Genomic DNA, 20495 nt, shown 5'->3' with positions numbered 1-20495 from the left:
CAGTGGCTGTATGGACCTCAGAAGGATTTATCAAGTCCTCCTAGGTAGACTTCAGGGTAGAGTGGTGGTAGTATTCTAGATACCAGAGAGAGGGCAGATTGTGAACCTATCCCATTGAAAATTTCTAGCAATGTAGATTTGATAGCTGGTTTATTTGTATTCATGAAAGTTTCATTATTTATACTGATTAGTAGGCTAATTAATGAAGTTAAGCTACTAATGTCCTTTCAGTTATCACAAATCTGATGTGTATTATTTCTCTCCATTTTACAGGTTGAATATAAACTAGGATTCCAGGTAGACAATTTTGTGGCTATGGACATGCCCCAGGTCAACATTTCTGTTCAGGGGGAAGTTCCACGCACTTTATCAGGTGAGTGAGAGTCCTTGCAGACTGATGTAGCATACGGTCTTGGACCATATCCCCAGAAGGACAGTTTATTATTGTAGTGTCTCTTACTAGATGGGTATAAGATATGTAAGTTCTTTGCAAAGCAATTTTTATAAATGCTGATTGTTTGCACTGTGTTCCTAAACTGTTCCCTGCTTCTGTCTTTCTGGGACTGTTTGTGCTCAGCTTTTCCTTTTATTCTTGCCTGCATTGCTGACTCTGGCCTGCACATGAGTTTGTCTCTGGTTTTACTTCCCTTGGGTTAATTTCCAGTGTGGCCTGCCTGGGCATTGCCAATTTACATCTGACCACATGGCATTCAGTTCATCAGCATCCCTCTCCATCAGGCTGCCTTGCAGCTGTATATATTGGGTCCCGTGTTCTCTGCCCCTGCCTGCTGTACTTGCCCTATCATTCCAGCACTTCAAGATAACACACAGCTTTGATGTTCAGGCCTCTGCACATGCCGGTCTCTATTGGAACCACCTTTTCCTTTTGCTGTTTCCTGACTCTGTTCATCCTCAAAGTCTGTACTGTCCCTCCCTTTCTCTTAACCCTATAGTTCTTCTTGCCCCATAGATACCTGTAACTAGTTTGAACTGATTACATCATCTAGAACTTCCCTAGCCTAAATGACAAATAAATGAATAAAGGAAATAAACATCTTATACCAATGTAACTATTTTTTGAATTTACTTTTTAGAATGGCTCCTGAATGTGTAAGACCTTAAAAAAAATGGAAAAATGTAAAACTTGAAAGTGGAAGGCACAGTGGTGGGAACCACTTTCTGACAGTGTTAATTGTGACTTTGTGGGGTTGGAGGTGTGGCTCAGTTGGTAGAGTGCTACCCAGTGAGTGAAAGTGTCAGGTACCAAGGTCAAGACCAAAAATCCCCAAAACTATGACATGTGTTAGTCTAAGCTTTAACAGTGCAAGAAAGCTAGTCAGTGAAAGAGATTCAGAAATGCCTAAATCTCTGATTATATAGATCTATATAAGAATCTGAGAGAGGAGAAACATATTCTAAATATAAAATAGAAATAATGTATATATATGTGTATATATATGTGTGTGTATTTAAAATATACACTTGTGTGAAAAGAATCCTGAACTGAAACATTGAAAAAATGAGATGCACTAAAGCCAGCTATTACTACAGTTTTCTTAATTTCACCAAATCTGAGCTGTCCCTCCAGCACTTTTTGCACTGGCTATTTTTGACATGGGGTCTTGCTTCCTGTTCTGTCAGGATAGTGCTTCCAAACGTACTACATAACTATCTGTTCCCAACATGGATATAAGTGGTTTTCTTTTTTTTTTTTTAAGCTGTGTTTAATATTTAACTTACACATATGTCCAACTTTGAAGTTCATAGTCTAAACTGTTCCCAACATGGATTAAGTGGTTTTCTTTTTTTTTAAGCTGTGTTTAATATCTAATTTACATATATGCCCAACTTTGAAGGTCATAGTCTAAGGCTCACAGCAGCAGCTCCATGTTTTCCAGTTTCAGTATTTCTCTGATTTTCTTAAGTTCTTTTCTTTTTTTGGGGGGGGGGGGGGAGGGTGTCTGGTCATGGGGCCTGAACTCTGAAGCTGGGCGCTGTCCCTCAGCTCTTCAGCTCAAGGCTAGCACTTTACCACTTGAGCCACAGCACCACTTCCGGCTTTTTTCTTTTTGCTTATGTGGTGCTGAAGAATCGAACCCAGGGCTTCAGGCATGCAAGGCAAGCGCTCTATCACTGAGCCACCTTCCCAGCCCAGTTTTCTTCTTTTCTGAAGCCAAGTTTGACCTGGAAAGAGTATCCCTACTTAAGAATGGTGGTATATTTTGTTCTTGGTGTCCCACGTTTACCCCATATAACACAGTACATGATAATGATGCTATTAATGCTTTTTTTTTATATATAGTATTTACATTTTTTTTTTTTTTTAATGTGCTGGTTCTGGGGCTTAAACTCAGGGCCTGGGCACTACTCCTGAGCTTTTTTGTTCAAGGGTTTATGCTTTACCACTTAGACCACAGCTTCACTTTTTAGTGGTTAATTGGAGATAAAAGTCTCATGGACTTTGCTGCCAAGACTAACTTTAAACCATGATCCTTATATTTCAGCCCTCTTGGGTAGCTAGGATTGCAGGTATGAGCCACCAGGGCCCAGCTCAGTATTTACATTTTTAAATGAATTAACTAGAAGACAATAACAATTAATAATTGCCTTTTGATACTGAGTTGTCTTTCCTTTTATATCATGTGATTTTTGTTATTGTTGAAATTGTGGCTGGTAAAGTCAGTAGGTTCAGCCTTATTCTGTAGCTTTAGTACATTGGAATAACAGGATTTATAAGAAAAAGGGATATAGTAAAACTCATGAGCAAAAGTTGGAGATAATTGTTCATTTATGTCTGTTCTTCAGTGCTCTTTTGTTCCTATATGAATGAATTTTTTGTTTCTTTCACTTTTTTGGGGGGGTGTGCCTTTTATTTGCTAGGCAGGTACTCAACTACTTGAGCCATACCCCCAGCTCTTTGCTTTTTTTTTTTTGCCAGTCCTTGGGCTTGAACTCAGGGCCTGGACACTGTTCCTGAACTTCTTTTGCTCAAGGCTAACACTCTACCATACAGCACTACTTCTGGCCTTTTCTGTATATGTGGTACTGAGGAATTGAACCCAAAGCTTCATGCATGGTAGACAAGCATTCTACCACTAAGCCACTTTCCCAGCCCCATATATTGGTTATTTTTGGGATAGGGTCTCGTATTCTATTCTCTAGTCAGCTGGGCTATCATCCTTCTTATTTATGCTTCCCATGGGGAATGACATGTATGCCGCCATCACACCCAGCTTTTATTGGTTAAGACCAAGGTGTTGTGTAGTCTCCCAATTTATACCTTTGAGTAGCTAGAATTACAGGCATGAGCCACTGTACCCGGCTTTGTAAAGAATAAAATACTGGGCTGGGAAGGTGGCTCAGTGGAGGCTTGCCTTGCATGCATGAGGCACCACATAAGCAGAAAAAGCCAGAAGTTCTGGTGCTGTGGCCCAAGTGGTAGAGCGCTAGCCTTGAGCTGAAGAGCTGAGGGACAGCGCCCAGGCCCAGAGTTCAGGCTCCACGACTGATCAAAAAAAAAAAAAAAGACGAAAATACTTAACATTTAGAGCTATGGTGGTCTGAAAGTATATTCTCTGATAGCTTCTTTTTAATTTATTTAAATGTATTTCTTATTGGAAATAGTTTTAAACTGTCTTTCATTGATATTTGAGAGCATTAATGTTGATTTTTAGAAAATTAAAATATTTTTTTCTCTCTTTTAAACAGTGTTTCGGGTCGAGCTTTCCTGTACTGGCAAAGTAGATTCTGAAGTTATGATACTAATGCAGCTCAACTTGACAGTAAATTCTTCAAAAAATTTTACAGTCTTAAACTTTAAACGGAGGAAAATGTGCTATAAAAGTAAGGAACCTGTTTTAACAAAATATTTTATGTAGATGGGAGTGGGTGGTAGATGACACTGTGATGCTCTGCTGCTCTTAACAGCAGAGTGCTGGCCAAAATGTGGCCTACATTCTGTGGATTTCCCACTGCTGCTGCCTGCTAAAGTTACCATAGTGATAAGTAGAATGATGCATACCTTCTCAATTTGCTTCAATGTGTGTGTGTATTTTTTTCCCCTTGGCGCTTTCCCTCAGCTCTTCAGCTCAAGGCTAGTGCTCTGCCACTTGAGCCACAGTGCCACTTCTGGTTTTCTGAGTGGTTTATTGGAGATAAGAGTCTCACGGACAGGGGCTGGGAAGGTGGCTTGGTGGTAGAGTGCTTGCCTTGCATGCATGAGGCCCTGGGTTCAATTCCTCAGCACCACATAAGCAGAAAAAGCCAGAAGTGGTGCTGTGGCTCAAGTGGTAGGGTGCTAGCCTTGAACTGAAGAGCTGAAGGACAGCACCCAGGCCCAGAGTTCAGGCTCCAGGACCTGCAAAAAAAAAAAAAAGTCTCATGTACATACTTGCCCGGGCTGGCTTTGAACCGTGATCCTAAGATCTCAGCCTCCTGAGTAGCTAGGATGACGGGCGTGAGCCACCGGCGCCCAGCTGGTATAATTTTTTTTGGTATAATTTTTTATTTATTTATTTCTTGGAGGGTCTTGTCTGGGGGTCTGAAGTCTGGGCTTGGGCTCTATCCCTCAGCTCTTCAGCTCAAGGCTAGTGCTCTACCACTTGAGCCACAGCACCACTTCCAGCTTTTTCCTTTTTTGCCTATGTGGTGCTGAGGAATCGAACCCAGGGCCTCATGCATGCAAGGCAAGTGCTCTACCACTGAGCCACCTTCCCAGCCCCTGGTATAATTTTTTATATTACTTTTTTTTCTTTTTTTTTGTCGATTGGGGGAATTGAACTCAGGACCTGGGCTGCTGTCTCTTTGCTCAAGGCTAGTGCTTTTGGACTTTTCTGCCCAGGCTGGCTTCAAGCCACCATCCTCAGATCTCAGCCTTCTGAGTAGCTAGGATTACAGATGTGAGCTGCCAGTACCCAGTTCATTTAAAGTTTTCATTCTGTTTTGTTCTATTGATTGTGGGGCTTGAGCTCAGAGCATTTTCACTCAGGGCTAGTTCTGTACTATTTTGACCCACAGTACCACTTCCCAGTTTTCTGGTGGTTAATTGGAGATGAGAGTCTTACGGACTTTCCTTCCTTGGCTGACTTTAAACCATGATCCTTAGATCTCAGCCTTCTGAGTAGTTAGGATTACAGGCATGAGCCACCAGCTCATGTCTCTTTGGGTACTCATATAATTGGTTACTCTAATCATCTAGTTTGTTATATGTGATCCTATTTCTTTACCAGCCTACTATATTTATTTTTTTATTTTTATTTTTTATTTTTTAACATATATGTTTTTATTGTAAAGATATTCTACAGAGGGGTTACAGTTACATGAGCAAGGTACTGAGTCGATTTCCTATTAAGCATTGTTACCCCCTCCTTTGTTTTTCCCCTATGGCCTACTACATTTAAAGAGCTATCTGCAATAGGAAACATATTTGTGCCATTATAGGCTGTTGTTGTATGGGGAGGGAATTGTGGGTTTAGGCAAGTTTTGTTACTCTAGGACTCTGTTGAACCTTGCATTCTGCTAATGTGCCTCGTGAACCTCTATAAAGACAATGTAGTGTGCAGACTTTCCCATTCTTCTTCACCACAGAAACCCCTTTTCATTGAGTATTTAAATAACACCCTTTGTCTAACACTGGTATAGACTGCTTATTGATTGTACTGGTGAGTATTAGTAATAGTTTTCATGGTCCTGCAACAAATAACTTGTTACTTAGTTTAGGAAGTATTCTTTTTACAATTTTTTTTTTTTTTTGGTCTGGTCGTGGGACCTGAACCCTGGACCTGGGCGCTGTCCCTCAGCTCTTCAGCTCAAGGCTAGCGCTCTACCATTTGCGCCACAGTGCCAGTTCCGGCTTTTTTCTTTTTGCTTATGTGGTGCTGAGGAATCGAACCCAGGGCCTCATGCATGCTAGGCAAGCGCTCTACCACTGAGCCACCTTCCCAGCCCAGGAAGTGTTCTTATAGCACTCAAAACAACGTTAGACAAAATTGAGAAAATATTATAGTACTTAAAGATTTCAATGCAAAAAAAATTCTAATTTTTTTTTCCTCCCTCTTTTAATACAGAACTTGAAGAAGTAAAAACTTCAGCATTGGACAAAAACACTAGCAGAACTATTTGTAAGTTTACTGTATTATCTTTCTTCATTATTGGGGGTGAAAAATGGTTGATTGCCTGTGAGCATGATTACATTGAGCTTGGAAGCCTTAGGTTTTCTACTTGGTCAAATGATTATAGCACCTTATTGATTATTTCACTGCTATATTATAATTTAGTATAGGTTAAGTGAAATTTTGAGTTTTGAATATTTTTAGAAGTAAATTCATATGTTTTATAATAAGCTGAAACCTTTTAGAAGCTTTGGACCTAAATCCTTAGCCAATTTCATGCAGCCAATTTATTATTATTATTATTATTATTATTATTATTCCTTGTGTGCTTGGCTTGGGGCTTGAACTCAGGGCCTAGACACCGTTCCTAAGTTTTTTTTGCTTAAGTCTGGCACTCTACCACTTGAGCCACAACTCCACTCCCAGCTTGTTGGGTAGTTAGTAAGAGATAAGAGTCTTGTGGACTTTCCTGTCTTGACTGGCTTTGAACCTTGATCATCAGATCTCAGCTTCTTGAATAGCCAGGATTATTATAGGTATGTATGAGCCACTGGCACCCAGCTCAATGTTAATCTCTTTTAAAGTATCTTAAGAAATCACTCACATCCTACAGTTATTCAACATATACTCATTTTGATTTATCACAGATAGCAGAATTAACAGTAATTCCTTAGTATCATCTGATAGCTGTTCATATTCATATTAACCTGATTGTGTAGAAAACATCTTTTTATAATTTCTTGTACAAGTTGGGATCCAGTGGAAGCCTGTACTCAGTGTATTTGCTTGATGTATATTGATTAAAAAAAAAAAAAAACCTCTCCCCTTTATAATCAATAAAATTATGTCATTTTTGTCCTGTAGAATTTCCCACCTTCTGCATCCTGCTAGGGTTGTTTAACCTGCTTTTCTCTTTCTGGTAACTGTTCTTAGAGTTTGCATTTGATTAGACTCAGGGCCAACTCTTTTGGCAAGAATAATTCTTGGGTGATTCTGTGTGCTTTCTGTTTTATCCCTTTATCTCCCAAGGAGCACAAAGCATCTGAATGTCCCAAAGTAGACCTTTGTTGAAGGTAAAATAATATGAGAAATTGACAACTTGGTATAGAATATCTCTGAAAAGGAAGAGAAAACTTCTTTACAATGTCAGTATGTCCAGTGGCATTTTAAAATTCTGATAGTCTTACTTTTTTTTTTTTTTTTTAATGCTAGTAGGATATCATTTCTTCCCCTGCCCTCCCCATTCCTGGGGCTTGAACTCAGGGCCTGGACATTGTCCCTGATCTCCTTTTTGCTTAAGGCTAGTACTCTACCACTTGAGCCACAGTGCCACTTCCAGCGTTTTCTGCTTATGTGGTGCTGAGGAATTGAACCCAGGGCCTCAAGCATGTAAGGCAAGCACTCTACCACTGAGCCACCTTCCCAGCTCCTAATCCAAAACTTTGATGCCTCTTTTTTCCCACCAGTAAAGTCTGCTAGCAAGGTCTGTCAACTCTGCTTCCAAGCCCATTTATTTTCTGTGCACTCAGCTGAGCCACTGCCCTCCCTTTCTTGGGCTATCTTAGTAGCCCACTAACTTTTCCCTGTTTTCTTCTCTTGCTCCTCTATACAGCATTCTTCACCCAGCATGCAGGTATCACTTTTGTAAGTGACCAATGTGTCATTCCTTTGCTTGACACTTTGCAGTGTTTCCTCATCTCACTTAGGATAGACTCCAAATTCCTCAGGTTTTATTCACTGGAATTATGTGAGCATCCATTAACGTAATTTACACAAATCTCTCTGGTCACTCTAGTTCTGCTTTGTCACACATCTTTACTCCTTTGTCAGAATGTAGCTTGGTCTCCGTGTGTTAGTCTCTGTGTGTTGGTTTTCAGTTTGCCTTTTGGGTTTCTTGAGACGATCTCTTGCTATGTAGCTCAGGCTGGCCTTAAACGTAATCATTTTCCTGGTCTCTTTTAAAATAATATAATTTTATTGAATCAGTAAGGTCTTTAAAAATAGATCAGCAAAATATTGCCATGCTTACTAGCAGGGTGACTATAAATCATATATGATTTTATACTTTTAAGTGAAATAAAATTAAATCCTCCTTCTGGTGATTCACATTTTAGTGATATATTGCCAGCATGGCCAGAAGCCACTGTGTCAGTCAGTACACTGTAGAACATTCCTTGGACTCAGAAAACTCTTAAGACAGCAGTGCCGCAGTATGGTTTTATGCCCAGGTATATTTTAGGTACACCACTTGTGTGTATCTGTTATTAACCAGAAGTTTCATTTAAAATCTTTTTTACGACTATAGCAAAACATCAAAAAATGTGTGAGCATATACCAGCACACAAATGGTAACTGATAGAAATCAAAGAAAGGATGCTTGAAGTGGAATTTTACAAAGAACATGTTACTCACTGTGCATATTAGATCACTAAACAGTCCTTTGTTTAAAAAGCTTAAATTACTTTTTTTTTTTCAGATGATCCTGTACATGCAGCTCCAACCACTTCTACACGTGTGTTTTACATTAGTGTAGGGGTTTGTTGTGCAGTAATATTTCTTGTAGCAATAATTTTAGCCGTTTTGCACCTTCATAGTATGAAAAGGATTGAACTGGATGACAGGTACTGTACCTTTTTTGGAAAGGAAAAAGATAAAAGTAGATATATACATATGTGTGAAGGTCCACATGTATCCAGCCACAATGGTACAAGGGTTTGTTAGCCCTAGCTAACAGAAAAATAATTTATCCTGATCACTGTCTTGCACCTCTTAAAATTTGGGTAGTCACCAATTATAGCTTATTACTTATTGAGAAGAATTCTCGTAGAAATCCAAGTGATTTTCTGTCCCCATTGCCATGACTTCTCCAGATTCCCGTTGCCTTTAAAATTGCCCTGTTTCTTCCTTCTAGTTCCTCCTTCCATCATTTCCTATCCACCCATCCACAAATGAAACACTTGATTGAGTGTCTGCTGTGCATATCAGAGAGAACCTCTTGAAACTTACCAGTGCATAGGCTTCACCTTCCAGAGATTCTGATGTTCATTGGTATAGGGTTGTATCTGAGTGGTTTTCTTAAAGCTTCCTGAATGGTTCTAATGTACCTTCAGTGTGAGAAACCCTGTGTTAGATATTACGCTGGATTGAGAAGATAATGATATACTGTTAACAGTGTCAAGTAGTTAATCTTTGACACTGGCTCATAATTATAAAAGTATATAAAATTGATGATTGTAGTACTGTAGCCTGGGAACACAAAAGGTGATTGACCCAGCCTGGGTAGGCCGAGCTGACGAGGAGACCAGCATGTAAGATGGAATTGTAGACTTTTTTTCACAAACCCACAGTTCTCTTTCCCATTCCTAATGACACCCAGTGATTCTCAACTGAGACATATTCTGACTGACATATTCCTAGCTTCATGATTTGGCTTTAACGCTTTGAACCTTTTCTCACCTTCTTATTGTCTCTCTAAATCCCCCCCCCCCCCACACACACACACAGTCTGCTTGTTCTTCATACTCGAACTTCATTGCTATCTTATTAATGAAGTCTTTTCTAAGCCTCCCTACTATCCCTTTCTCTTCTTTCTGTGTCTATATGTCCATCTCAGTGGGATTATTTTACTTCTTCCTTCTACAGTTGTTCATTGTACTTGTCTTACGTGCCTTCCCCTCACCCACCCTCCACTAGAATGCACTTTTTTACAATCAGGATTATTCATGGCTGAATCTCCCAATCTTAATACACTGTGGAGATAGTTTGGATAGGGGACATAAACAGGAACCCAAAAAGCCAGAGTTAGTCTGACTCAGTTCCTACCTTTAAATATTTTCTTTCTCCATTATATTCCTTTCCTTTTCTTTTTTATTTTTTTTTATTTTTTTATTTTTTTGGGTCTGGTCGTGGGTCCTGAACTCTGGGCCTGGGTGCTGTCCCTCAACTCTTCAGCTCAAGGCTAGCACTCTACCACTTGAGCCACAGCGCCACTTCCGGCTTTTTTCTTTTTGCTTATGTGGTGCTGAGGAATCGAACCCAGGGCTTCAGGCATGCAAGGCAAGCGCTCTACCACTGAGCCAACTTCCCAGCCCCCTTTCCTTTTCTTGAGTAGACAGAAGATGTGAATAAGATTAGAAGCATATTGATGATAAGTTTCAGAATTTGATTTATGTACATGGTAGTCTTGGAGTAAGACTTTACAGAGAAAGAAATGGCATTTGGAAGCATTCAAAAGAATAAAAGCAGTAAATAATATTTTGTATAGGATTATAAGTAGTGCTACAGGGGTTACCTAAGGATGTGGCATTCAAGTCTGTTTGTTTGTTTGTTTTGATCAGTCATGGGTGCTGTCCCTGAGCTCTTTTGCTCAAGGCTAGCACTCTTCCACTTACAGCCACAGCACCACTTCCAGCATTCAAGTCTCGATATACAGAGTCATATTTTCCTTGAATGTTTGTGTGTGTGTGTGTGTGTGTGTGTGTGTTAGGGCTGTGAACCCACATAGACCAGGTTTGTGCCATACTTTTAGACCCTTTTGGGCATACAGTGAAATAGTTCCCACTCCTAAATCAGTATTCCATTTCTCTCTATGTTTTTTAGATGTTATTTGAGTAAGAGCAACAATATTTTCAGAGCACAGCCCAGTAGTTAACAGGAGAGCCTCTGAAGCTAAGCCATTCTGAAGTATGTCTGTAAAACTTCTTTGTGTTACCGCCTTGAGTGAGTTATGTAGCCTTTCTTTGTCTCAGTTCTCATTTGCAAAGCATACCTAGCAGGCATGGAAGGTTATAATGTCCTAAAGCCGTAACTTCATTCTACAGCAGAGTTAATATCTATATAATGAATTTTTCTTCCTGCCAAAAAACAAATGTAGGGTTTCATACCATAGTTGGCAGATACATTGATCCTACAGTGGCTCAGCTATGAAAATCAGGCAGATCCCCCATCGCCCCCTGCTGCCTGTCATAGTCAACACAGGTTCTTTCTACCTAGCGTCCTGCTTCACTTACTGCTTTCGAGCTCCTCCCTCCACTCAGTGACCTGGTAAGCAAGTGAACAACTGACACAGCTGGCCAGTAACACTTCAGTTCCACAACCTCTTAGAACTTCCGAAGAGGCATGAAAGTGCCACCTGCTGTTTAGTTGAAGGGGAGAAATGGGAGTCCATGTTTATTTAGCAATCGGTGATGTTTGCGGGTAGTAGTACCTAAGTTGTGCTTTCGCATACATTATAAATTTGAGCCTCACAGAATGTTGTGAGGTAGATTTTTTTTAATCCCATTTTATGATACAAGTCAATAATTTCTAGTCAGATGCTTGAGTAGTACTCAGATCTGCACTTTCTGTAGCCCTGTAGTTCCTTATTCTAAGGATCAAGGCGCGTCATGTTCATAATAATAAAAGCAACTAGTAGTATGAGTGCCAGGCAGTGTGAGCATGCTTTACTTATTCGTCTTTCTTGTACCCCTGTTAGCAGTTTGGTCATGGGGTAGTAGTATCTTATTTATGAGGAGTTTGGGACTCCAGAAGGACTGAATAGTTTTGCCTAGCTCATGATTTCAACACCTATGCTATCTCTTTATCATACCAACTATACCTGTAGACTCATGTAGATCAGTTCTTGAATAACCTCCACCCTTAAGAATTCTTCCAGGACTGACCACACGGTGGCATGATGAATCCTTGAGATGCAAAATATCTTTAGCAAAGTAGGTAGGAAAGCAGTTTTTATTGGTGGGCATCCTTAACTTTTCAGAAGTGTTTTAGTTACAGCAAATAATAGTAGGTTGTTTATTAGTGATCAAAAAATCAGGGGGGGCTACATAGGGGTTTACAGTGCTTATTGCCTTCATGTTACATATTTACATTTTTAAATACATGTATGGGCTTCTGAAATGAAAAAAATAAAAATTCGTGGAGAATTGTTGCAGAATACATAGTCATTATATGTTTTAAAGTCACCAGTCTTTGAAAATACAGAGATAGGTGTAGACAAGTAGGTTAAACAATTTTGCATACTTAGGAAAGTTGGACCCTCTGATTGGACTTCACTAATTGTATACCTAAAAGGCATGGAAGGCTATCCTGCCATCTGTTCTTACTCTTCAAGCTCACCTCGTAAGGTTAACTTCTGTACTTCTGCGAAATAGGAAGGGCTAAGACATGAGACTGGAATGTGCCCAAGGGTGATCTCTGTAGGTCAAGTTTGTTACCCAGTGTGTGTGCATGTGTTTGTGTGTGTGTGGGGGGGGAGGAAATGTTTGGGAACATTTGTAACACTCAAACACAGGATTAACAATTACATGTGTCTCCCATTTTCTGGATCTCTTAGCTTAGAGTATATAACATTATTTACTGTTCCATACCGAAGACTTCTGGGAACATCTGTAAATTCTTTTAAAAAGTGCCATTGGGGAATTGGGAATTGTGATTAAACAAGCTTGAACTGGATAGGATACTTCTTCCCAAGCTTTGAGCATGTTGGCACATTGATTTGGTTTGATTATTTTCTCATCTGTAGGCCATTTGATTCACAGCCATCATTAAAAGCCCTTCGTTTTGCTCCTTTTATGAACATAAACAATCTAATTAAATGGCTCTTTCCTTGAATGGTGGGCCATATTTCTTCATTCAACATACCCTATGTGAGGTTCAGGGATAGCATATCCTTATTGTGAGGTCTGAGAACTGGTACTTGCATTTCTGAATAACTTTGCACAGGTGAACCTGCATGTATAAATGTGTTAGAAACAATCGCATGAAAGAAAAAAACATTTGAATACATATCTTAGGGTTCATTTCCCTAATATCAACTTATCTGACCTTTTCTGCTTGACTCAGACATATACTAGTTATTGCAAATAAGGGAATGCATGTTGATTTTTAAAGGTAGAAATAGAGCTCTATCTTACATTGTGAATGAAATTTTCAATAAGGAATCTGTGATTTTTGTGCATTACTGTGATCTCCTTTAGGGTTTTAGGCAGGCTATAAAGCTACTTGCATTTTTAGGACAAGAAATTTCTTGTGAAACTCACCTGTCACATATTTGTCTCCTAAAAATTTTTTTAGCATCAGTGCCAGCAGTAGTTCCCAAGGGCTGTCTCAGCCTTCCACCCAGACGACTCAATATCTGAGGGCCGACACACCCAACAACGCAACTCCTATCACCAGTAAGAGTTAATTTAATTCTAATGCCGTTTTCCGTGGTCTGTCGGTGGTCCCCTATGGTTACTGTACTAGTGAAACACGTACACTATGCCACTAACATGATTTGTGCCAAATGAGATCTGATCTTTGGCCTTTGTTTCTAGAGCATTGAATGAAATTCGGGTCTTGAAAGTAAAATTTGAGATGAGTTGCCAGAACTAGTTTTGCTTTGGGGCAATTTCATTAATTAATTATATTAAAATAGCTACTAAGTCACTTCTGTAGAGATGTATGCTAAAGATTTTCAGTATGCATTTGAGCTACCAAAACAGTTTGAATTTTTATGAATTGTTTGATGGTCTTATGGGTATGTAAAGATTTTATTTACATTATTTACATCATTTTTGTATGGTGCTGGGGATTGAACATATGGTCTCCAACATGATAAGCATGCACTGTACTATGAGCCATACCCCCAGACTTTTAAACTGTTTTCTAATTATAATAGAATGCTTGCTAGGGGTCTAATTCTACCCCTTTCCCCAGCAATACTGGAGATCAAACCCAGGACCTCATGGCATGCTAGTTAGTCATTTTACCACCAAGTATATCTCAAACCACTATTCCTCACTCCCCCCCACTTTTTTTTGTCACTTGTAGGGCTTGAAATCAGGGCCTAGGCACTTTCCCTGAGATCTTTTTGCTCAAGGCAAGTACTCTACCACTTCAAGCCATAGCACCACTTCCAGTTTTTGAGTGGTTAATTGGAGATGAGTCTCACGGGGACTTTTCTGCCCAGGCTGGCTTTTAGCCACAATCTCAGATCTTAGCCTCCTGAATAGCTAGGTTTATAGATGTGAGCCACCAGTACCTGGCTTAATTTCCTTTTTATGAACAGATTTTTGATGTGTGTTTTCACATGCTTTAATATGAGATGTTTAGAGGAAAATAACTGAACTTCTTGACCCCAATACCATAATAAGGGTATTTATATTGCTTGGTCTGGCTTTGTTGGCTCCTCAGGTTATCCTACCTTGCGGATAGAGAAGAACGACTTGAGAAGTGTCACTCTGTTGGAGGCCAAAGCCAAGGTGAAGGATATAGCTATATCTAGGGAGAGGATAACTCTAAAAGACGTACTCCAAGAAGGTATTTATTGTCTGAATGTTGGTTTTGAAAAAATTACTTTTGGTTTCCCCTTTTTTAGATTTTAATGTACTTTATACAGCTTTGGTGCAATTCTTAATTTTCAAGTGTACGCAGAATCCGTAAGTGTTTGTTAACTTTAAGGTAGAGTTTGTGTTTTAGTCTAACTAAAGTCATCATTTCCTAGCAGGCTGCTTTGAAATACTGTACTCTGTCTTTTCTTTGTGATAGAATATGTGGATTGTAGCAAATGGAGTAGAATGAAGTTAAGATTCAAATTCTACTCCCAGGATTTATTACTCTGTATGACCTTTGAGAAATCATGTGACATCTAAGATCTTCAGTTTCCTGTTCTGAAAATGTAGAGAGTGTTGTGGTTAAGTAGTAGTGTTTTTGATTCTTAAGACTAGTTATAAAGATTAGACAAGGGGCTGGGAAGGTGGCTCAGTGGTAGAGTGCTTGCATTGCATGCATGAGGCCTAGGGTTCGATTCCTCAGCACCACATAAGCAAAAAGAAAAAAGCCGGAAGTGGCGCTGTGGCTCAAGTGGTAGAGCACTAGCCTTGAGCTGAAGAGCTGAGGGACAGCGCCCAGACCCAGAGTTCAGGGCCCACAACCAGACACCCCCCGCACCCCCCCCCCAAAAAAAAAAGATTAGATGAAACGATGTTCATGACATGAATTAACAGCTAATAGTATCAGGTGAGAGCAGTAGCCTTTCCTTTCCCTCTTGCTGGTCCTCACTTCTTTTTTCAGTTTTAGGATATTGATGAGGGAGATTTGAGAATTACTTTTTTTTTGTCAGTCATGGGGCTTGAATTCTGGGCTTGGGTGCTATCCCTGCGCTCTTCAGCTCAAGGCTAGCACTCTACAACTTGAGCCACTGCTCCACCTCTAGTTTACTAGTGGTTTATTGGAGATAAGAGTCTCATGGACTATCCTGTCTGGGCTGGCTTTGATCTCAGCCTCCTGAGTAGCTAGGATGACAGGCGTGCGCCACTGGTGCTGGGCAAGAATAACTTTTTTACACTTTTCTATTTTGGAATGTTGTGGATACATATTTTTCCTGTATTCATCTATTGGTTAGGTCAATCACAGGTAGTAAGGAAATTAAATTACTCTCAATGGCAAGTAGTAAATAATGGAAGCAGATTTTTTTCTTGTTTGTTTTTCAGCTATGAATACTATATTTTATAGGCTTTATTAACATAAAACTTTATTAACAACTAGTTTATAGACCTGCCCTCAAGAGAGTAAATAGACATGTTAGTATCTCCTAATGAGTTAAAAGATTGAGAGCCCAGTGATGCAAGCTTGCAGTTTCTTTTTGTCTCTATAAACAGTATAGAATAAGTAATCAGTTGTGGTGGTATCATTTAAGGAAAAGAGGAAGTTGGAAATCACGTGGAGTTTTCCTTCATGTCTCAGAGGTGTCAGTTTATTTTAAACCTCTTGATTTGAGAGAAGACAACATGACTAATTAACTTCTTTTTTTTTGTGTGTGTCCGGTCGTGGGGCCTGAACTCTGGGCCTGGGCACTGTCCCTCAGTTCTTCAGCTCAAGGCTAGCACGCTACCACTTGAGCCATACCACCACTTCCGGCTTTTTTCTGCTTATGTGGTGCTGAGGAATCGAACCCAGGGCCTCATGCATGCAAGGCAAGCACTCTACCACTGAGCCACCTTCTCAGCCCCTAATTAACTTCTTTTTTGGTCCCAGAGCTTGAACTCAGGGACTGTGTACTGTCCCTGTTTTTTTGCTCAAGGTGAGCGCTCTACCCCTTTGAGCCACAGCTTCACTTACAGTTTTTAGGTGGTTAATTGGAAATATAGAGTCTCACAGCCTTTCCTGCCTGGTTTTGAACCTCATTCCTCAGCCTCCTGAGTATGTAGGATCACAAGTGTGGATCACAGCACTTGGCTAGGATGCTTCTTTTTTTTTTTTTTTTTAATGGGCCTTGAACTAAGGGCCTTGTGATCTCACTAGCTTTTTCTTTTTTTAGATGCAAAATGTGTTTTTTATTTATTAGTTTTTACAAGGTGTAACTTTTTTATTGTAAAGGTAATGTACAGACGGGTTACAGTTACATAGGTAAGGAAATGAGTGCAATTCTTGTACTCACTGTTACCCCCTCCCTCGTTTTCTCCTGTTACCCCTCCCCCCCAACTCCCCTGTCCTGCACATGGTAAAGTTCATTTCCAACACAGTGTCTTGTGAGTATCACTGTTGCAATGGTTCACCCTTTGTCCTTTGTTTCACCAGTTATGTGATTTCCCCTTCCCTTTCGGGTACTGAAATTAACAACAACAACAGTGATATCAGGGAGTAAGCCAAAAGGGGAAAAACAAAAGAAAAATAACTGCATACAGTACACTAAGAAAAAGAAACAAAACTTGTTTCCATATCTTGTAGTTCATTTCAGTTAGCATCATTTTATAAGGTCATATATACATAGCTATTGAGCTATTGTGATCCTGTGCTAGAACTATCGCTAGGATGCTTCTTGCTAACAGTATCCTTATTACATTCAAAGTTCATTTTAGCCACCCCCCTTCCCATCCCAAAGGTTTCTTCGTACTATTAGTTTTTAAAAATACATTTTACCAATGACTTGAGCATCTTAGCAACTTATGTAAGACCTTCTAAATAGTGTTTGAAGGATGGAGCCCGGATTAGCTTTGTATAAGATCTGTGCCCTTTGGAAGTGGCGCTGTGGCTCAAGAGGTAGAGCACTTGCCTTGAGTTGAAGAGCTGAGGGACAGCACCCAGACCCAGAGTTCAAGCCCCATGACCGACCAAAAAAAAAAAAAAAATTATGCTATGAACTCTATTACAATACAGCAAAATATTTAACTATGTTATAGTACATAGTAAGATACATATGACTCTTTAATATATTTATCTTTCTTAAAATGAATATAAACCAGAAATAACCACATGAATTCACTCAATAAGCAATCATTCATTTGAAAAAAAAATCTGTGCCCTTTGATACTCCCTTCAAGTCTCCTTTTAAATCTGTGCAGCGGCAGAGAGAGTCGGCTTTTCTCCTTTCATTGTTGCTCTGAGGCTGATCTCAGAAACTCATAAATAATAACGCGTATCGATAGCCCATCACCAAGCTCCGGTGCTCCCGTATACTTATTTTATATATGGTGTATGAAAAAACAAGTTAAGATACTTTATAGTTTCAAAGAACCTCTCTTACAGTCATTTAATAACAATGATCTGGGTCATTTTACTCTAGGGCTAGAACAATATTGTTGATAATAAATGTCCTTGTGTTGCCCTGTGTTGAAGTTAATTATACCAGAAAGTTATAACTATGAAGATTTCATGTAATCTCATAGAATACTTCTTTCCTTTTAGGTACTTTTGGCCGTATTTTCCATGGGATTTTAGTAGATGAAAAAGATCCAAATAAAGAAAAACAAACATTTGTAAAAACAGTTAAAGGTAGGAATTTTTCCCTCCATACTATTTAATGCTTTCCTGAAATTTGACTCAAGCCAACAAAATTCTGTCCCAGTTTCCTAGTATGTGCCAGACCTTTTATAGTCTATGCTAATTTAGCTCACATGAGGCTAGCTTTTGAGAAGCTAGGCTTAGAAAATAGAAGGTTTATAAATTAAGACATTAAATATCTATTCAATATTAGTCCAACTTGTTGGTCCAAGGGATGTGTACATCTGAAACTTTGATAAATATTACTATATTGCTAAGTATAATTGTTCTCTAAGCACTATCTAATTTTCATGAGCAGAATATTCTTTTTCACATAACCTCCTTTTGGATTATATTTTGGAATGTGACACCTAAGTTTTTATTAATTTACACAAATAACTCAGTTATGCAGTATTATTTGTGTATAGCTTATTACCTAATTCTGGTAAAATAGACTTTTAAAAATGTTAGGACTTTGGTTACTTAAAACTGGCATTCATAAAAGCTTCATCCTCCTTCTCTTCTTCCCTCCTGTCCCCTTCCTTGTACTCTTCTTCCTGTCTTATTGGTGCCAGGTTTGGATTTCAGGCATCTCCAGACCTCATGCATATTAATCAAATGCTCTCTTCAGAGTTGCATCTTTAGGTTTTTTGTTTTTGTTTTTTGCTTAGTTTGATAAGAAAATGTGGTAGCATATAGGGTGCTAAATGTCTTGTCAGTTCCTGATATATATTTAAATAAGAAGACACTAATTTCTGAAAAATAAATTTAGCACTTTAAATGTAGAGCATGAGAGAAGGATCAAATTACATTTTATGAGGTGACAAAATTTTAGATGCCAAATTAATTTTATAAGAACTATGTGTCTTTAAAGAAAAAAAAAGAAGAGCCGGGCACTGGTGGCTCATAGTATTTGTTTTGTTAACCCATTCTTTCCAGCTCCCAAAACATTCTTAAATGTTTAAGGTAAATCCTAGTAGGTTTTCTGGACAGTAGTTTACAATTACTCTATAAATGTAAACTTTGAACCATAAGTTTAAATATAAAACAACTTTTTTGTTTTACCTTTTTTTTTTTTTTTAAAGGAAACATTTCTCCAAAGTCTTCTGTGTTTGCAACTATTCTATGAATTGCAATGAGTCTTGACTTATTAACCAAAGTGATTTTCATAAAGAAGAATTAGGTTAAGTCTGGATAGGGGGAGAAAAGGAGATAATAGCGATACGAACACACAATGTGGATACTGGGACTCTTTTACTAGATGCCATGTCTCTTCCCATGTAGACTTGAGTCACAGTCCTTTGGTTGTTTCTCTGTCTGGCCACTGAAATCAGAATGGGAGGAAATGAAAGCACAGCGGGTTCCTAGCCAACGTTATTGTCATTGTTTCTGTATGGGACAGAGAGGAAGTGCACCCAGGGTACTTGGCTCAGAATCATCAGATACTTTCATATGATTGAATATCTTTGAGATTCATTCTTTCAGAATGTATTTTTCAAATGGAAACTACACATTGCAGACAAAGTTTCTTCACTATTATGTATATGCTCTGTCCCATGCTTCACAATTAGAATTTGAAGAGTATCAATCTTTTTAAATGCAGAAAATAAAGTTTGGCTTTTTTTTTTTTAAAAAAGTCAAGATTTTGTGCGGAGATAATGGAAATTCATTATAAATATCCATTATAAATGAATCAGTTTAAAGTTACTGGCATTAATTTTTTTATTTTCTTTAATAGTTGCAAAAGTTTTACAATTTTGGAAAAAATTTAAAAAATCATTTTGCTGTAATTTTTAGAATATAAATTATACTACTCCTTCCAATTGTGTATATCTTGAAAATAGACTTTAAGAAAAGGCAAAGGAGTAAACTGAGAGAAAAAAATCCAGGAAGTTTTTTTAATAAATGAATAAAATTACTTTTTTCTCCCACTGAAAATTTTCTTAAGTCATTTTTAATTCAAAGGTCCTTTTTTAAAAAAGATTTTTTTTGTGGAGGTCCTGGGGTTTGAACTCAGGGCCTGGACACTGTCCCTGAGCTTCTTTGCTCAAGGCTAGCATTCTGCCACTTGAACTACAGCTCTTCTTCTAGCCTTTTGGTGGTTCATTGGAGATAAAGAGTCTCACAGGCTTTCCTGCCCAGGATGGCTTTGAATCATAATTCTCCGATCTCAGCCTCCTGAGTAGCTAGGATTACAGGCGTGAGCCCACCAGTGGCTGGCCAAGTGTCCATTCTTAATAGACCGTACTTAGAAAAGTTAAGGATTTGAAAAAAACACAAAGAAAAGTACATGTAAAATGGTATCCCTGCTCATGTATTGGATCTCCTTACCAGCTGAAAGGAAGATAAGGATCTCAGTCACTGGGTAAGGAACTCCAGCAATTAACTAGTTTTCATTCTTCCAGAAGATCCTCCCAGACCCTAATAGTGTGGCCATAATTTCATTAAAAATTATTTAGATCATACAAAGAGCAGTAAAGGCGCATTCTGACATTTACTAAAAGATCCCAAATCTTAAGCAGTTTTTACTATTTTAGCAGATGTTGTGGAGCACTCCTTTTCCTAAAAAGTAGCAAGCAGATCAAATCTTTGGCTTTCTACTCATGCATTTTGCATTCCTGCGGAAGTTTTTTTTTGTTTGTTTTT

At 38.8% G+C, this 20495-nt stretch overlaps 1 protein-coding gene across 2 annotated transcripts in view; it reads left to right on the top strand.

Annotated features, from left to right (window-relative positions):
• Ryk (receptor like tyrosine kinase) overlaps positions 1-20495 on the top strand; it is a 66796-nt gene that overhangs the window by 30355 nt on the left and 15946 nt on the right. The window contains exons 3-9 of one of the 2 annotated variants that reach the window (XM_042671733.1): positions 274-373; positions 3709-3843; positions 6066-6119; positions 8587-8731; positions 13182-13282; positions 14283-14408; positions 17775-17861. In XM_042671733.1, the coding sequence (XP_042527667.1) occupies positions 316-373; positions 3709-3843; positions 6066-6119; positions 8587-8731; positions 13182-13282; positions 14283-14408; positions 17775-17861 (706 nt within the window). In that variant the 5' untranslated portion in view covers positions 274-315. Of the gene's footprint in view, positions 1-273; positions 374-3708; positions 3844-6065; positions 6120-8586; positions 8732-13181; positions 13283-14273; positions 14409-17774; positions 17862-20495 lie in introns of both variants that reach the window. The other variant, XM_042671732.1, reaches the window with a different exon arrangement.

The sequence above is a fragment of the Dipodomys spectabilis genome, unplaced genomic scaffold (assembly GCF_019054845.1).
Source record: "Dipodomys spectabilis isolate Male_0828 unplaced genomic scaffold, ASM1905484v1 ptg000656l, whole genome shotgun sequence".
Lineage (NCBI taxonomy): Eukaryota > Metazoa > Chordata > Mammalia > Rodentia > Heteromyidae > Dipodomys > Dipodomys spectabilis.
The sequence above is the reverse complement of the archived record's forward strand: the minus strand, read 5'-3'. Positions and strand labels throughout refer to the sequence as shown.